At 45.6% G+C, this 19,818-nt stretch overlaps 1 protein-coding gene across 8 annotated transcripts in view; it reads right to left on the bottom strand.

Moving 5' to 3' along the window:
• Positions 1 to 7,852: 7,852 nt before the first annotated feature.
• CALCOCO2 (calcium binding and coiled-coil domain 2) overlaps positions 7,853 to 19,818 on the bottom strand; it is a 209,473-nt gene continuing 197,507 nt past the window's right edge. For 7 of the 8 annotated variants that reach the window (XM_077459784.1, XM_077459780.1, XM_077459787.1 and 4 more), the window contains one exon: positions 7,853 to 8,493. In XM_077459784.1, the coding sequence (XP_077315910.1) occupies positions 8,335 to 8,493 (159 nt within the window). In that variant the 3' untranslated portion in view covers positions 7,853 to 8,334. Of the gene's footprint in view, positions 8,494 to 15,074; positions 15,128 to 19,818 lie in introns of all 8 variants that reach the window. The other variant, XM_077459788.1, reaches the window with a different exon arrangement.

Raw genomic sequence — 19,818 nt, 5'->3', positions numbered from 1 at the left:
GAAGGGATTGCCCTCACAGAACAGACCCTTAGACACAGGTCTGTACTCAATGCAGCCAACAACGGATCCTTCCTCTTAGCTCCACAGGACATCTGGGTTGCAGTTTCCTCGATTCTGGCCCTCAGGTCAAACCCCCCCCCCCCCAGGCTGCATCCGTATGGCAGCCTATACAGAGGAGGGGCAGCAGCCCCCTCCCTCCAGGACCCCACTCTCCAGCCGAAGACCCCAACCACATGTGCCCTAGGCATATATACAGTCACCCAGCATGCCTTGAGGCACCTGTTTCTGCCACTGGCCAGGGCTGTAACTATGCCTATGCTCCCATTTGTCAGGTTTCCTCCCATTGTTCAATATGCCTCATTCTAATAACTTACAAAGTCATCCACAACTTGCCCCCCCAGCTACTTAAAACACCGACCTACTCGTTCCGTTCGTTCCTCCCAAGACCTCGTGCTCTTTAGTTCCCTCGCCACCTCCTCCCATACTCGCCTCCAGGACTTTTCCTGAGCCTCTCCAATCCTCCGGAACTCCCTACCCCAATCTATCCGACTATCTCCTACTCTGATTGCCTTTATTCAATCCCTGAAAACCCTTCGCTTCAGAGAGGCCTATCCGGCCCCCACCTAACAACTGTACTTTTTCTTTCTCCTTAGATCATCCCCCACAGATATTACCTTTTGTATCACTTGACCCTCCCGGCTAGATTGTAAGCTCTAAGGAGCAGGGCCCTCTGATTCCTCCTGTATTGAATTGTATAGCTGTACTGTCTTCACTCATGTTTTAAAATGCTGCGCAAACGTTTGGCGCTATATAAATCCTGTATAATAATAATAGCAATATTAATTCTATTTGACCAGTGTGAAATAGGCAGACAACATGAGCAGCACCTGAGCACAATGAGCTTGAAGAAAAAGTGGCAACCCTAAGTGAAACCAGGTCAGGCTGAAACTTAAAGGGGTTTTCCAGCAGCTTAAAAAAAAAGTAGCTTCTGACAATTAATAAGGACACTTACCTTTCCAGGGCACCCGCAATGTCGGCCGCCCGAGGCCAACCCGCTCCTTGGCTCTTGGGTTCCGGAGCCGCCATCCTCACTAAGGGAAACAGGCAGTGGAGCCTTGCAGCTTCACTGCCCATTTCTTACTGCGCATGCGCGAGTCGCGCAGCGCTTTGTGAATGGGACGCGCTGTGTTAGGAAACACACAGTTCCCAGAACACAGCGCGCCCCATTACCCAGGAGACAACGTGAGGAGGAGAGAAGACCGAAGATCACCACGGAGTAGGAAGAGGCAGATTAAGAAGACTGCCTAGCAACAGGGGTTTCTGGTAAGGTAAACATTTTTTTTTTCAGATTTTTTTTTTTAAGAATATTAATGCTGTTTTTTTTTTAGGGTGGCCCTCCACTTTAGTAATTAACTTTCAGTAATTTTTTCATATTTCCATCTATTAAATGCTCTTGTTGTTTTAACTTTGGATAGTAAAACATTTTTTTTTTCTGCCAGTAAATATCATATACAGCCTACTTTCTGTTTCTTGTCTGGTAAAAAGCCTAGGCTTATGACATCATAAACAGCTCTCTCTCTCACTCCCTGAGAGTTTGCTATGAAGGGAAGGGGGGGTGAGTCATAAGAGGGCCAATGAGAGCTACAGAGCTGGAGGTGGGCCTCTATGTGTCTGTGTAAATACAGGATGTGAACAGGCAGCAGCTTCAGCTGCCCACAGTTAAAATGGTTGCAGCCAGACTCAGTAGAGGGAGATTTCTGCAGCATATTTGGTAAGTACGGAATCACAGTATATATAAAATAATATGCAAAGTGGTTGGAGGGAAGCTTCAGAATGGCAAATATGTTTTTATTACAAATTATGTGAGCAGACTGCAGTTCCCAATTAAAGCATAACTATAGTCAACTCCACCTCAGTGCATTGGTGTCCCGGAGTTCCCACACCGGCCGTTGGCATCTTTGCCCAGTCTTCTTCTGGGTTCTGATCTTCAGCCGTTTTGATTGGCCAGGCTGAGATGATGTCACTTCCTCACATGCCAGGGAGTTCATTTGTCACAGAAGATGTCATGCAAGTCGGTTTACAGTGGAGAACAGGAAAGTAGGATGTAGAAGACACAGTATGACAAAAAAAAAAAAGAGAAATGTTTTCACTAGAAATGCACTTTAACCACTTGACCTCCGAAAGGTTTACCCTCCTTCATGACCAGGCTGCTTTTTGCGATACGACACTGCATTAGTTAACTGACAATTGCGCGGTCATGGGACGATGTACCCAAATAAAACTCATGTCCCTATTTCCCCACAAATAGAGCTTTCTTTTGGTGGTATTTTATCACCACTGTGGTTTTATTTTTTGCATTATAAACTAAAAAAGAGCGACAATTTTGAAAAATACCCAATATTTTTTATTTTCTGCTATAAAACCTATCCAATAAAAAAAGGTAAAAATCTCATTTCTTTATCAGTTTGGGCCAATATGTATTCTGCAACATATTTTTGGTAAAAAAAAATAAAAATAAAAATCACAGTAAGTGTAAATTGCTTGGCTTGCGCAAAAGTAATAGCGTCTACAAACGATGGTATATTTGTACTTATTTTTTTGCTAGTAATGGCGGCGACTTATATCGGGACTGCGATATTGCGGCAGACAAATTGGACACCTGACACTTTTTTGGGGCCCAATGACACCAATACAGTGATCAACGCTAAAAAATATACACTGTCACTACACTAATGACACTGGCTGGGAAGGGGTTAACATCAGGGGCAATCAAAGGGTTAACTGTGCCTAGGTTGTGGGTTACTCACTGTGTGAGAGGTGCTTTTACTAGGGGAAGGCAAAGATTCATGTTCCTGCTTTGCAGAAACAAAGGATCAATGCCTTCCCTTCTGACAATCTGCCTTGTTTACATGGGCAGATCGGTGCTCTGCCTGTGTCCTGTGTAATCGGTGGGTGTCAGCAGACATCAAGCTTGGGGTACCCGCTGCTGGGCTTCTGCTGTGTATAATGACAGTGGAAGTGGGTTGCCGGTGTAGAGCGTGCACACCCCAGACCCAGAAGCATCAGATCACATACAAGGTAAGTGATCTGCTGCAGATCGGCCGCCTTGCCGCAGTATATATGCGAGGGTGGTCATTAAATGGTTAAAACCACCTTTATTTTTGTAATCTAGGAACTCTGGTAACCTGGTAAAGAATGGACATTCAAATAATTACATATTCTTAAAAGGGAAGTATATGTCACGGTCCCTACTGTGTATTTTGGACAGCCAGGTGTAGTCACGCCTCAAGTGGCTCTGGGTGGTATTGAACTCATGACTGCCAGTAGTTGTTCCCGTTACCTTACCTCTGAGCCACACCTCAGTTCTATTCTGCCTGCTTTCCAGCCATGTCTAGTTTTGCATTAGTACTGTGGGCAATTCTGTTTGTACCTTTCACTCTTGGATCAGCTGTGGCAGGTTACCTAATCAGCTAGGGTATAAAACACTGCCTCACTCTGAGGGCTTTGTCAGTTCATGTCTCTTGTTGCCAAAGGTTCCTGAGTTCCTGAGTTCCTGAGTTCCTGAGTTCCTGAGTTCCTGAGTTCCTGAGTTCCTGAGTTCCTGAGTTCCTGAGTTCCTGAGTTCCTGAGTTCCTGAGTTCCTGAGTTCCTGAGTTCCTGAGTTCCTGAGTTCCTGAGTTCCTGAGTTCCTGAGTTCCTGAGTTCCTGAGTTCCTGAGTTCCAAGACTGACCCCGGCTACCGACCCTGGCTTGTATATCGTTTATTCTGTCTTCTGGAATCCCTGACTACGGCTTTACCTGGACAATCCTTTGGCAAATTCCTGTCAAGCCCCCGTGCACAGATTCACAGCCCAGGTAGCTTATCTGTTTGTTACTGTGGGCTGTGTTTATTTGCAAGGGTGAGCCTACATCTCTGCAACATGGACTCCAATCTAGGTAAGCCCTTACAGTATGGCCCAAGCTTGTTTGGCCATACTTACCATGTGAGTCACAGGAGTGCACCTACTTTTGCACTCTTGTTACCCAAAGTCAGCTGACAGCTGGCTAAATTCTGCTGTTGGCTGATGTCACAGAGCCGCTCCAGTCTTTGAGAAGATCCCAACAATAATATTGGGATCCACCAAGTTTTCTGACCGGCAGCTGGCTCAGCCTTTCAGAGTGTCACTTAGAGGCTGAGTCCGCCGCTCCCTGTCTGCTCCACAGCCTGGTGCTCCAGTGAGCACTGGAGGAGTAGAGCAGAGATTGGTGATTCACAGCCACCGCTCTCTACTCAGAGCAGAGCTGAAATCTGAGCGAACAGCAGTCATGCAATTGCTCAGTTCTCAAGCTTAGAGTTAAAGAGGAAGTAAACCTCTGATGGGTTTTACTTCCTCTTTAGCTCCCTGCAAAGCCTGCAAATTAAAAGCATAATGAGCTAGTATGAATCGCATACTAGCCCATTATGTGGCACGTAATTGTGAAGTGGAAGGAAAATGATAAATGGTTTTCAAAATTTTTTACAAATAAATATCAGAAAACTGTGGCGTGCAGCCCTCTTTACTCTGATACCCCTAACGAAAATGTAGTGGAACCAATTGTCTTCAGAAGTCAACTAATTAGTAAATAGAGTTCACCTGTGTGTAATTGAATCTCAGTATAAACACAGGTGTTTTGTGAAGACCTCAGAGGTTTGTTATAGAGTGTTAGTGAACAAACAGCATCATGAAGGCCAAGGAACACACCAGACAGGTCAGGGATAAAGTTGTGGAGAAGTGTAAAGCAGGGTTAGGTTATTAAAAAATATCCCAAGCTTTGAACATCTCACGGAGCTCTGTTCAATTCATAATTCGAAAAGAGTATGGCACAACTGCAGTTTGTTCTGTGCCCATGTGCAGCCTGATCTGTGCCCATGTGCAGCCTGATCTGTGCCCATGTGCAGCCTGATCTGTGCCCATGTGCAGCCTGATCTGTGCCCATCTGCAGCCTGATCTGTGCCCATCTCCCCCATCAATGCAGCTCACCATATCTCATATGAAATCACCGAGCCGTCACCTGTTTATTCGGCTCTCAGTCGGCAGTCACATACACAGTCCCGCCTCTACCATTGGCATTGGACCAGCTCTTGTGATAGGACACAGGTCTAATGCCGGTGGCGGAGGCGGGACTGTGTGTGTGACGTGAGAGCCGAGTGGAGATGATGGCTCGGTGAATTCCAGCAGCACTCGTTCCCCTCCAAAATATGTGGTCAGCGTATAACACACACCCACGATTTTCCCCCTATTTTCAGGGGAAAAAAGTGTGTGTTATACGCCGATAAATATGTTGAATAAAACCTTTTAAAAAATGTAATTGCACGCAAATTTAATGTGCACGTAGGTCCCGCACCCATATCTAATTGGTGATTGTACCTCACATGTGAGGCATCTCTGCAAACATCAAAGTGTGACTAATAATTCTAGTACCTTAGCTCACATTTAACCACTTCAGCTCCAAAAAGATTGTGACCACTTCCTGACCAGGCCATTTTTGCGATCGTGCGACACTGTACTAAAATAATATTGACTTCCTTTTTTTCCCCACAAATATAGCATTCTTTTGGTGGTATTTGATCATCTCTGCATTTTTTTTTTCCCTATAAACAAAAAAAAGTCTCAAAAATGTTGAAAAAAAACCCCAATATTGTGGCGGATAAATCTGACACTTAGGCTGGGTTCACACCTATGTGATTTGGATGTGGCTTTCACCACATCCAATTCGCATAGCAGGAGAATATGAGCGGCTCTCTATGGAGCCGGTTCACATGTCTCCGGGGCAGCTGCGGAGCGCACTGCACAGAAAAGATTCTGCCCTGATTCGTCCCTGAAATGGAGTACAGGGACGGACAATGTTTAGGTTTAGGTGTGAACCGAGCCTTAGTGCCACTTTCTGGGGACCAGTGACACCAATACAGTGATTAGTGCTAAAAAACAAACACTGACACTGTATAAATGACATGGAAGGGGTTAACGTCAGGGCCAATCAAAGGGTTAACCGTGTTCCCTATGAGTGTTTTCCTTAGACCCCTTTCACACCAGGGCGTTTTGCAGGCGATATAGCGTTGGAAATAGCGCCTGCAATCCGCCCTAAAAAAGCTGCACCATTGTCTGTAGTGTGAAAGCCCCCGGGCTTTCACACTACAGCGGTGCGCTGGCAGGACGTCAGGGAAAAGTCCTGCCAGCAGCTTCTTTGGAGCGGTGAAGGAGCGGTGTGTTTACCGCTCCTCCACCACTGCTACCCATTGAAATCAATGGGGCAGCGCTGTAATACCGCCAGCAAAACGCCACTGTTGCGGCGTATTGCTGGCGGCTTTTACCCCTTTCTCGGCCGCTAGCGGGGGGTAAAAGCACCATGCTAGTGGCAGAAATGCGCTGCAAATCTAAAAATAGCAGCGTTTTACCGCCGACCCTATGGGCAGTGTGGTGTGAAAGGGGTCTAAAGTGGAGGTCCACCCTGAAAAAAAAAAAAATTACATGGAAATGCAACAAAAAAATTGAAAATAAAAATGATTTACTCACCAGAAATGCCTGTTGCTAGGCAAATCATCCTAATCTGCCACTTACTATTCAGTGGTGATCTTCAGTCTCCTCCTCCTTGGGTTGATTTCTGGCAAATTTGGGCGCGGTGTCTTCTGGGACCTATGTGTATCACAGAAAACAGCCGCCCATTCAGAAATCACTGGGGGACTTGCGCAAGCACAGTAGGAAACGGGTTTCCCTTAGTGAGGATGGCTCACCTGATATGAGGGATGGATCGGCCGACATCGCGGGCGCCCTGGACAGGTAAGTGTCCTTATTAAAAGTCAGCAGCTACAGTGTTTGTAGCAGCTGACTTTTACATTATTATTTTTTTTAGGGCTGGAACACAGCTTTAAGCCCCATACACACTCAGATTTTCGTCTTCTGATTTACCAAAACCATGTAGTGCAAGGGCCTGCCTGATTGCATACACATTGAAATTCCTTTTGACCTCATATTATATGGTTTTGGTAAATCTGAAGGAAAAAAATCTACAGAAAATCTGATAGTGTGTATGGGGCTTTACTGTGTGGGGGACGGATGCACTCAAGGAAGAGAGCATGAAATTGTCCAAAATGTCTTGACGTTGCTGATGCCTTAAAGAGGAAGTAAACCCTGATGGGTTTACTTCCTCTTTGATTCCCTGCAAAGGTAAAGCATAATGGACTACTATGCATCGCATAGTAGTCCATTATGTGTCCCTTACCTGACACAGGAGCCAGCGATGTCACCGCTGTCCCCTGTAGTCTGGAGCGTCAATCTTCTCGGTGGGTCTCGCTGCTCCGCCGCTGTCATTCGCTGAAGTCGCGATGACGTCACTCCCGCGCATGCGCACGGGAGCCACCACTCGCAGCATATCGCCATTGACAGCGGCGCGCTCAGTGCGCCTGCGTCACCTCATTCTGAACGATCGGATTTTCCGACAACTTTGTGCAACCGTGTGTATGCAACACAAGTTTGGGCCAAAATCCATCGGAATGTCTGATCATGTGTACAGGGCACAAGACTGGGATGTCATTAAAGTTCTTGTATGTAAAGGCAGGTGACCCAATACTTTTGACAATATAGTATATGTGAAAACTGTCAAAATTGGCCTGGTAGGCAAGTGGTTAAAACAGCCTCCCACTCTGAGGAAGCAGTAATTCCGTTGTTTTTTTTTTTTTTTTTTTATATATATATACATTGAATGGTTAAAAAAGACTATTCTAAATTCAATAAAAAAAGATACACAGTAATCAACTAACATTGATAAATAATGATTCAATTGAGAAGCTCTCACAATCTATAATTGATATTTCATACAATACATTAAGACATAATACAATACTCAAATATCTGTTTTTAATTCAGTATAACGATTCCAAAAAATCAACAGTATTATGTTTATTTAATATCCTTATTATATCTACCTTTCGCAACCATATATTCACAAAACAGGTGCGGCGTGTATAGGGTTAATTGGACAACTGTTACATCATCTGCAGCATTGCAACATTTTGCATAGATTTTCAACACATTTCTTGCAAACGTTATTTCTCCCCCAACTGCATACATACATTATACAGAGAAGATAAATGATCGCACTGACGCACAACTAGAATTTTTTAGTATTTTAAACAGTTTGTCAGTTTATGATAAATATATATATTTTAAACATTTAATATAAAACTGAGAACTGCAGGTTTTTAGAAAAAGAGAGCAACCACTTCCACGCTGTCCCTCCATTTATGTGCATTCTTACATTTTCTACTTCCAGCAACAATACAGTAAAGTTGAATTCTGTAAGTGATATAACACGCCATTAGCCATTGAGTTCATAATCGTGACACAACACATGATCCTTAAACACTTGTTCATCAACATCTTGGAACTCTGCAGAACAATATGGGCACTTCTTTGTCAGTGTTGGTATCTCTTGTTGCTCCAAACTGGTTTCAAAATGCTGCCCAAACGATTCATTCTGTGCAATAGATATAAAAATTACATTGAATTGAACATTGCAACATATTTATTTAAACTGGTAAAAAAAAGTTATTTTTTTATATTTACAGTAAAATCTTTTTCTTACATTTTATTGAGGAACACAGAAATTTAGGAAATCTTAAACAATCGGATTATACTGCCACCTACAGGAAGGGAGGACACTGAGTACGAAAACATTAAGTCCACCGGGGGGGGGGGGGTAGAGGGGGCCATGGCCCCCCAACATTATACTGTGCCCCCCAATTAAACTGTGGTGTCACTAGGTTATTCCTTGTCCCCCACTTGTGCCCCCCGGTCACATGCGGCATGCACAGCAAAGGAAACGGACACAAATAAGCAAAGAGAACAGAGCAGAGGGAGGATCTGCCAATCACCTGCCCAACTAGGCACTGATCGACCAAAGCTAACCTTCTTCGGAGGCTGTGTCCAGCCCCAGATCCAGGGTCTGGCTGCCACCCATCCCTCCTCCACTCAGGGCAGGAGATCATGGCATTCTCGGGGTGCCCTAGGCTTTTGTTGAAGAACCTGACAACCAGGAGGAGAGGACTCGGGAGGCAGAAGATCAGGCAGGCCACCAGATGACTACCAGGAGGAGAGGTGATTGAGCCATCACACCAAGGCCAAGCAAAGTTCTTAGTGGGGTGACTAGGGTTGGAATTTGTGAAGAGGGGGTATTTGTGGAGTGTAGGGGGTAATGCTGGAGGTTAATAGTGCATCCGCCGACACCAATGCTGGGGGTTAATAGTGCGTCCACCGACACCAGTGCTGGGGGTTAATAGTGCATCCACTGACACCAATGCTGGGGGTTAATAGTGCATCCGCTGACACCAATGCTGGGGGTTAATAGTGTGTCAGACACCAATGCTGGGGGTTAATAGTGCATCTGACACCAATGCTGGTGGTTAATAGTGCGTCCGCCGACACCAGTGCTGGGGGTTAATAGTGCATCCGCTGACACCAATCCTGGGGGTTAATAGTGCATCCGCTGACACCAATGCTGGGGGTTAATAGTGTGTCTGACACCACTGCTGGGGGTTAATAGTGCGTCCATCGACACCAATCCTGGGGGTTAATAGTGCATCCGCTGACACCAATGCTGGGGGTTAATAGTGTGTCTGACACCACTGCTGGGGGTTAATAGTGCGTCCATCGACACCAATGCTGGGGGTTAATAGTGCGTCTGCTGACACCAATGCTGGGGGTTAATAGTGCGTCTGCTGACACCAATGCTGGGGGTTAATAGTGCATCCGCTGACACCAATCCTGGGGGTTAATAGTGCATCCGCTGACACCAATCCTGGGGGTTAATAGTGCATCCGCTGACACCAATCCTGGGGGTTAATAGTGCATCCGCTGACACCAATGCTGGGATGTTAATAGTGTGTCTGACACCACTGCTGGGGGTTAATAGTGCGTCCATCGACACCAATGCTGGGGGTTAATAGTGCGTCTGCTGACACCAATGCTGGGGGTTAATAGTGCGTCTGCTGACACCAATGCTGGGGGTTAATAGTGCGTCTGCTGACACCAATGCTGGGGGTTAATAGTGCGTCTGCTGACACCAATGCTGGGGGTTAATAGTGCGTCCGCTGACACCAATCCTGGGGGTTAATAGTGCATCCGCTGACACCAATGCTGAGGGTTAATAGTGTGTCTGACACCAATGCTGGGGGTTAATAGTGCGTCCGCTGACACCACTGCTGGGGGTTAATAGTGCGTCCTCCGACACCAATGCTGGGGGTTAATTGGGCATCCGCTGACACCAATGCTGGGGGTTAATAGTGTGTCTGACACCAATGCTAGGTGTTAATAGTGCGTCCACTGACACCAATGCTGGGGGTTAATAGTGCATTCGCTGACACCAATGCTGGGAGTTAATAGTGTGTCCGCTAACACCAATGCTGGGGGGTTAATAATGCGTCCACTGGCACCAATGCTGGGGGTTAATAGTGTGTCTGACACCAAGGCTGGGGGGTTAATAATGTGTCCGCTGGCACCAATGCTGGGGGGGGTTAATAATGCGTCCGCTGGCACCAATGCTGGGGGGGTTAATAATGCGTCCGCTGGCACCAATGCTGGGGGTTAATAGTGCATTCGCTGAGACCAATGCTGGGAGTTAATAGTGTGTCCGCTAACACCAATGCTGGGGGTTAATAGTGCGTCCGCTGACAACAATGCTGGGGCATAATAGTGCGTCCGCTGACACCAATGCTGGGTGTTAATAGTGCGTCCGCTGACACCAATGCTGGGTGTTAATAGTGCGTCCGCTGACACCAATGCTGGGAGTTAATAGTGCGTCCGCTGACACCACTGCTGGGGGTTAATAGTGCATCCGCTGACACCTATGCTGGGGGTTAATAGTGCGTCCCCCTGACACCAATGCTGGGGGTTAATAGTGTGCCTGCTGACACCAATGCTGGGAGTTAATAGTGTGCCTGCTGACACCAATGCTGGGAGTTAATAGTGCGTCCCCCTGACACCAATGCTGGGGGTTAATAGTGTGCCTGCTGACACCAATGCTGGGAGTTAATAGTGTGTCCGCTAACACCAATGCTGGGGGTTAATAGTGCGTCCGCTGACAACAATGCTGGGGCATAATAGTGCGTCCGCTGACACCAATGCTGGGTGTTAATAGTGCGTCCGCTGACACCAATGCTGGGTGTTAATAGTGCGTCCGCTGACACCAATGCTGGGAGTTAATAGTGCGTCCGCTGACACCACTGCTGGGGGTTAATAGTGCATCCGCTGACACCTATGCTGGGGGTTAATAGTGCGTCCCCCTGACACCAATGCTGGGGGTTAATAGTGTGCCTGCTGACACCAATGCTGGGAGTTAATAGTGTGCCTGCTGACACCAATGCTGGGAGTTAATAGTGCGTCCGCCGACACCAGTGCTGGGGGTTAATAGTGTGTCCACCGACACCAGTGCTGGGGGTAAATAGTGTGTCCGCCGACACCAGTGCTGGGGGTTAATAGTGGGTCCGCTGACACTAGTGCTGGGGGTTAATAGTGGGTCCGCCGACACCAGTGCTGGGGGTTAAAAGCATCCTTAAATTTAAGCAGCTTAAATTTAACCACTAGCTGACCAGCCTCTGTCGATATACTGCAGCAGGTTGGCTCTCCTGCGCAAATCGCTGTAGCTGTACGTCGGTCCTTTAAACAGCTATAGCAGGTGTGTGCCCTCTGCATGGCAGGGGATCCGGTGCACATAGGTCAGCAGTCGCAAGCATGAGAGCCAGAACGGGGATGTGTGTGTGTGTGTGTGTGTGTGTGTGTGTGTGTAAACACACAAATCCGTGTTCTGACAGGAGAGGAGAAACAGATCCTATTAATTCCTAATAATCAGGAACAGCAATCTGGCTCCTCCTCTAGTCAGTCCCATCCCCTCACAGTTAGGAAGACACATGAGGGAACATATTTAACCCCTTAATCACCACTAGTGTTAACCCCTTCCCTGCCAGTGACATTTACACAGTAATGAGTGCATTTTTATAGCAGTGATCGCTGTATAAATGTCAATGGTCCCAAAAATGTGTCAAGTGTATGATCTGTCTGCCGGAATGTCGCAGTCCTGCTAAAAATAGCAGATTGCTGCTATTACTAGTAAAAAAATAATAATAATCATAAAAATGCCATAAATCTATTCCCTATTTTGTAGACGCTATAACTTTTGCGCAAACCAATCAATATACACTTATTGCGATTTTTTTTTTTTTTTTTTTTTTTTTTTTTTTCAAAAATATGTAGAAGAATATATATTAGCCTAAACTCATGATGCAATTTCTTCTTTTACATTTTTTTTCGATATTTATTATAGCAAAAAGTATAAAATAATGTTTTCTTTTTTCAAAATGGTCGGTTTTTTTTTTTGTTTTTTTTTTAATAGCGCAAACAATAAAAACCAGAAAAGGTGATCAAATACCACCAAAAGAAAGCTATATTTGTGGGGAAAAAAAGGACGTCAATTTTGTTTGGGTACAGTGTCGCACGACCGCGCAATTGTCGGTTAAAGCGATGCAGTGCCGTATCACAAAAAATGGCCTGGTCATTAACCACTTTCAGACCGGACCATTTTGCTGGCTTAAGACCAGACCACTTTTTGCGATCGGTTTAACTGACAATTGCGCTATCGTGCAACGTGGCTCCCAAATAAAATTGACGTCCTTTTTTTCCCACAAATAGAGCTTTCTTTTGGTGGTATTTGGTCACCCCTGTGGTTTTTATTTTTTGCACTATAAACAAAAAAAGAGCGACAGTTTTGAAAAAACGCATTCTTTTTTACTTTTTGCTATAATAAATATCCCACAAAAATGTATAAAAAAAACGTTTTTTCCCTCAGTTTACGTGTATTTTTTTACATATTTTTGGTAAAAAAAAATCGAAATAAGCAATTATTGATTGGTTTGCGCAAAAGTTATAGCGTTTACAAAATAGGGGATTTTATGCCATTTTTATTAATTTTTTTTTTACTAGTAATGGCGGCGATCAGCGATTTTTATTGTGACTGCAACATTATGGCGGACGCATCAGACATTTTTGACACATTTTTGGGACCATTGTCATTTATACAGCAATCTGTTCTATACAAATGCACTGATTCCTGTGTAAATGACACTGGCAGTGAAGGGGTTAACCAGGAGGTGGCAGTGTAGGGGTTAAGTGTGTCCTAGGGGCGTGTTGCTAACTGTAGGGGGAGTGGCTGTTTTACCCATCACTTATCTCTGCTCCAATTACAGGGAGCAGAGATCAGTGTCACTGTTGCTAGGTAGAACGGGGAGATGCATGTTTACTTTAGCATCTCCCGGTTCTTCCTCCCCGTGAAACGTTCGCGGGTATCCCCGCGGCAATCGAGTACACAGGACCCGCGATCTGACTCACGGAGGTCCCGATGGCAGGGCACCACATTTAAAGGGATGTACCTGTACGCCCATTTGCATGTCCGTGCCATTCTGCTGACGTATATCGCCGGGCGCCAGTCAGGAAGCGGTTAAGGAGGCAAATCCTTCCAGGGCTAAAGTGGTTAAACTATAAAGAAAAGCTTTTGACAGCTTTCCTCTGTTTCTGAGGTCTGAAGCAATACCTGAAGAAGAAAGGAAAACTCTTGAAAGCTTGTCTGTTAAGTGTTAAAGTGGTTGTAAACCCTTACAAACCACTTTGACCTACAGGTAAGCCTAGATTAAGGCTTACCTGTAGGTCCAAGCAATATCTCCTAAACCTATATGGTTTAGGAGATATTTGCCTGAAAACGGGCACCGCTGTCTACGGCGCATGCACCGTAGACAGCGGCGCGCAGGCGCACTGAGCGCGGCATTTCCAAGAATGGAGCTGCCGCGCGTGTCGACTCCCGTGCGCATGCGCGGGAGTGATGTCATCGCGGCTTCGCCGAATGACAGTGGCGGAGCTGCGCGACCCCACCAACAAGATGGATGCGGCGGACTACAGGGGACAGCGGCGACTTCGCTGGCTCCTGTGTCAGGTAAGTGACACATAATGGGCTACTATGCGATGCATAGTAGTCCATTATGCTTTGCCTTTGCAGGGAATGAAAGAGGAAGTAAACTCATCAGGGTTTACTTCCTCTTTAAGTTAGTACAATAGAAAGGTATCATTGCATACCGCATTACTCTCCCATTTTGTAATCTTAATTATATATACTTATTTTGTTTTTTTTCAGTGGTGAAAATTATTAGTGCCCCCCTAGTTTTGACTATGGTATCTTATGTGCCACCCCCCCCCCCCCATATATTGTTCCCAGAGTCACCACTGAAGCCAACCCTCATAAAATTTCTCCTTTAACTGTTATGTCTCAGGTTTTGAGCAAGCAGTGTGAGAGTCAGTGGTATATGCTCAATGGTTTCAATGTGAGTGGTGCACACAGGGCCCAAGGATAATGAGGCTCACTGTGCTTTCACACCGCACACATTGAGGATTTCTCTCAGCAGTGGCTGTTGTGAGGGGGTTCGCTCGGTAGCGGGTGTGTGTGACCCCCCTGGATGGGTTCACAACACAAAGTCAGGCACAGCAGACAGCGGTGTAGGTGCAAAAAACAAAAGGTCCGGTTTATTTAGGCTACATGCAGTGATACATATAACAGCCAAACAAAATAAAACAAGAAAATAAATCCTGGTCAGCTTGACCTCTAACTACACACGTAGACTCCCTGTCTAACAACTGGGTGCAGCCTTGTGCTGCCCCAGTCCCTGTCTCTATTGTAGGGGTTTGCCACACAGGCGTTAACTCACCGCACAGAACAGATCTCAGACTCCCCAGTCTATACACACAAAACTGGTTCCAGGATGGAGCATCTCCCTATGCATGCTGGGGTTTTTTGTAGAGGTCTTAATGAGCCCACTTACTTCAGCTGGGCTCATTAACTCTTCCCCTCTAATTGTAAAAGTCTGCATAAAGCCTGAATCTAGGACACACATATTTCCCATCCTGAATACAACCAGGTGATTTTACCTGCGTGCTGCCACACTGTCTGTTCTGTTGGATTTGACCTATTACTAACTCACCCCCACCACCACCACCACCACCACCAATGATAAGCTCACCTACCATGCACAGCAGGATGAAACTTTATGCAGTGCTCCTCCAACTCCCAGCTCCTGCTGTATAAAGTAAGGGGACACTGGTCAGGGGGGCTCCTAATCCAAGGAGGACGCTGATCTAAGGGGGGCATCTAATCCAAGGGGAAGACACTGATCTAAAGGGGACTCTGATCTAAGGGGTTTCTCTAATCGAAGGCGGACTGGAAAAAGCAGGGCAGTGAACAGGGGTGAGCAGCACAGGGGGTCAGCAGGGCAATGTACAGGAGGCTCAGGAAGGCATGGTACGAGGTAGTCAGGTGAGCACACCACTGAGGGCTTAGAAGGGCACAGAAGTGGTTTCTGGATGCAGGGAAGCTACTGTGACATATCTACCTGTTCTAGTGCTGATCCCAGCCAGCTCTCTCTCATTTATCTCACATGATGTCAAGTGCCTTGGATGGACTGAAAAGGAAGGCCAGTTGGGATCAGCACAGTACATTCCGTGGATGAGCTTGGGCGCATTCGGACAAGAGCCTGAACCTGCCCAAGCTATCCTGCCTGAAAGCTGTCATAGGCGGCAGAGGCATTCCCTGCCCCACAGCTGCACCTAAGCAAAGCGCATGCTGCAGGGTGGGGAATGCCTTTGCTCGCTAAGTTCGGCTTTGACAGCGTCCCGGCAGCTCACTGCTTTCCTGCTCAACTCTGCCAGTTGGGGGTTGGCAAGGCAGGGACAAGATCACAATCTACCTGTCACCTGCCCGCGGTTTACTGGTAGATTGTGATCACTAGGTTGTCAACGCCTGTTCTAGAGTGTCCAAAGAAATCAATAAGTCTGAAGCATCAGCTGGGATTGTTCTAAGAGAAAGAGGTCATTAAAGACAGGTTTGTGTTCTCTATTCATCTGTCTTGTCCAGTTAGCAATAGTCTAGGAAACAGACATGGCGACAATGGCTGGCTGAAGGGCTGGGCCTGCAAGGCTAAGGAGGCCTTAAAGAGGATCCAAACGACAACAGAATCATTGATAGGATCATCCTCAATAGGAACTATATTGGGTTTTTTTAAATCAGAAAAATAAATGTTATTGTGTCACAAATGCAATTGTACAATCGCATTCAGGAGGGAACCATCAGCATATACAGTGAAGTCAATACAGTGTACAAAGGATGTACAAGGCTCAGAAAGCTAAGATATAACATTTCCATATATCACGGAGCACAGTAGTAATATCTGTATCCTTAATATACATTTTTATTATCCTGCATACACATGGTGAACGGACTCTTAAATGATTGACACAAAAATAGTCAAATATATAATATAATACACAAACGATGTATGTAAAACTAACTACCTTCCAACAGGAAGGCAGACAAACCAGCAAAAAAAAGTGTGTATTACCTTGACAATGATCCATAGGTCTTTAACAGGCATTTTTATTAGCCGTCCAGTGAGATGAAGAGACAAATGACTATACATACAGCCGTGACCAAGCCAGAAGAGCCCTAGTTGCAGACTGTGAGAATGACTGCTACTATAGATCTAGAGGCACACAGAGATTACATCTGGAGCAGATGTCCCAGCACCAGTTGGGATGGCGCTAGACCCGGACGGAGTGTCTAGCCATGGCTGCCATATTTTATAGAATTTGTTAGGAACTTTTCTATGCTGATATGTTAACTTTTCCCTAATGAGAATGGTATTTAACTGTTCAATCCATGTTTAGTTGTTGGAATGCGCAGAGATAACCACAGGCCAGCAATCTGTTTGTGTGCAATATACAACAATCTAAGTACTGCTACATTAGTTGGAGGAGTAAACAATTCCTCATCTACTGCACCCAGCAAGCTAGTCACTGGATGCAATGGAACAGTGGCTTGATAGACAATATAATATCAGTCACATTTTTCCAATATCCAAAAAGTTTCGGGCAGCACCACAGCAAATGCACTAGGTCTCCATTAGCTCCTCCACATTTGGAGCACAGAGGACAATCCCTCCTACCCCATCTGTGAAGCAGCACCTGAGAGTTGTTTATCTTGCATAGAACTTACCACAAAGAGTTGGCCTGACGGGGAGGCTGAGATGATGGGCATAGATTCTAGGCAAAATTCCCAATCCTCACCCCCTATCTCTCCCAGGTCTTGTTCCTACCGCTGTCTACATGGCAATCTAGCTGTGTCATGTGTCCTTGAGGAGAGGTAAATGTGCGAGATCATGCCCTTTTTATTCATTGCGGCAAGTATGTCACACTTCAGCCCCGGAAGAATTTAGCCAGAAAAGGTTTCAAACTGAGTTATTGGGGACATCTGAAATGAGGTGGTAGTGTCTCCTAAGCACAGGAGTGTATCGTCTGCATATAAAGAGACTTTGTCCTCCACATGCCCTCTTATAAAACCTGTTATTAATGGTGAAGCTCTGATTGTCTCTGCCAAAGGTTCCAGGGCTAAAGCAAACAACAGGGGTGACAATGGGCACCCATGTCTCGTGCCACTGTGAAGACAGAAAGATTCAGTGACGGCCCCATTAATGCGTAACCTAGCTGTGGGATTTGTGTATAGCAGTTGGACCCATTTTATAAAATCTTCCCCCAATCCGAAGCGTTTCAGGACCTCCCATAGGTATGGCCACTCAGTGCTGTCAAATGCTTTAGCAGCGTCAAGGGACAGCACTGTGATATTGCCAGGGTTGTCAATCAGAATCTGTAAGTTGAGGAATAAACGGCTAATATTCAAATCTGTTGATCTAGAGGGAATAAATCCCGATTGGTCTCGTTGAATCAATTTTTTAATAACTGATGTGAGACGAGTAGCCAGCACTCTGGCCAAAAGTTTTATGTCTGTTGTTAGTAAGGAGATCGGTCTATAGGAGTCTGGGAGAAGAGGGTCCCTGCCTGGCTTATGTAGGAGAATAATAGTAGCTTCAGACATCGATGGAGGCAGTTGGTCAGTTGCCAAGGCCTCCGTCAATGTCTGCTTTAATTGTGGCATTAAAGATTCAGAGTATTTTTTGTAGACCTCTGCAGGTAGCCCATCTGAGATTTACTGGGGGGGAGGGCTAGTGCCTCCAGTAGGTCATCAGTGGTGAGGGGGCATTTAACATATCCCTATCAGACCGGAAAAGCTTCAATAGTGTGCTTCCTGATAAGAAGTCCTGAATGGCCGTGGCAGTAGAGGAAACCTTTTAGGAATACAAATCTGAATATGAATATGAAAGGCGGAGAAGGTCTGCAAAATATTGGAATGGAAACTCACTACTGCCCCTGACATGTCGCGAACAGCTGAAATGAAGAAGGAGCCTCTGTTGGACTTGGCCATCATGGCCAGCATATAGTACAATGTTCTCCCCTTCCTCATAGAATTTTTGGTATAGGAAGAAATTATAATTTTCAGCTTTCGTGAGAGTCATTTGCTTGGCCATATTTTGTGCCTCAAGCCATCTCCTCTCAGTTTGGTTGGTGGGATTAGCAATAAACACCGACTCTGCCTCGCTAACCTCCTGCAGCACAGAAAGCTCCCAGGCTTTGGTCCTGGTCTTCACAGAGGTGATTTGTTTAATAAACTGGCCCCAAAGGAAAGCCTTAAGTGCGTCACAGTACACCCCAGGGGAGGTTGTATATCTATTGATATTAATAAAATACGTTATGACAGAAATGACTGGGTCAGGAGTGGGGAATAAGGAGAGCCAAAACAGATTTATTTTCCAGTACTTACGTTTAGGAGGGCCTAAGGTATTTATTTGAGCTCAGTATGGAGAGTGATCAGAAATCGTCCTCGGTTCATACTGGGCATCAGTGATGAGGGAGAGCATTTCCTTGTTGCAAAGACCAAGATCAATCCTAGAAAGGCCTCTGTGCGAGGCCGAGTGACAAGAGTAAGTTTAACTAAGAGGATTTTTTATCCACCATACATCATGTACTCCCAACTCCGCTAGAAGATTAGCAAATGGTGTTGGTCCCCCAGTCGGGGTCCAACGGGAATGAGCCTGCATAAATTTGTCTAGCTCAAAGTCTAGGTAATTATTGAAGTCTACAACAATGAGAGCCGGAACATTAGGGTGACTGGCCAAAAGCCCATCCCAATCTTAAGGATTTCTGCAGAGAAGGGAGGGGGTATGTACACATTAAAAAGTGCATCTCTAATAAAAAGCAACAGTCTTTGAAGTATTAAAAGAGGAAAAGATGATAATCCCTTCACCAATTTTCAGTGTGTATAGGGAAGCACACCACACCACGTGAGACTCAAATCTGCTTATCAGATAGCAGCAAGTGATAGGCATTTATTAATAACTTCCCAAGGGATCACATCTGAACTTGTCAATCACCAGTAAGTAGATGGTTAAAATACACTGCAAAGCTTGCATCCATTCACTTGTCCCAGGCAGCAACAAAGCAGTAAAATTCTAACTCTCAGTGGGCGTCTCACCCAATCAAGGGGATATCGTCACTAAATGAAAATACAGCAGCGTATGGTGAAGCCCGTCTCACTTGTGAAAGGATTTATTGTAGCAACTTACATGTGCAGTCAAATAAAACGATCATCATAAAACAAAACAGCAGCGACATTCAGCTTGCTTGTGTCGCATATCCAGCCTCACAGATTTCATCTGAGTGGATATCATCAGAGGTGTGATAAAGTGACGGTTAGAAGGGTGCAGATCAGCTGGAAGTAAAGATGGCCAAAAACTTAGAGGGGTTTTTAAACTAGGTGACGGGTTATGCCAGAGGTAGAAATAGTCAGTGCGGAACATATTCCAGAGGGTAGTATTGGGGGCAT

Source organism: Lithobates pipiens, unplaced genomic scaffold (assembly GCF_037356315.1).
Source record: "Lithobates pipiens isolate NorthernLeopardFrog02 unplaced genomic scaffold, aLitPip1_a1.2 Scaffold_28, whole genome shotgun sequence".
Classification (NCBI taxonomy): Eukaryota; Metazoa; Chordata; class Amphibia; order Anura; family Ranidae; genus Lithobates; species Lithobates pipiens.
This window is presented reverse-complemented; position numbering and strand designations above follow the sequence as displayed.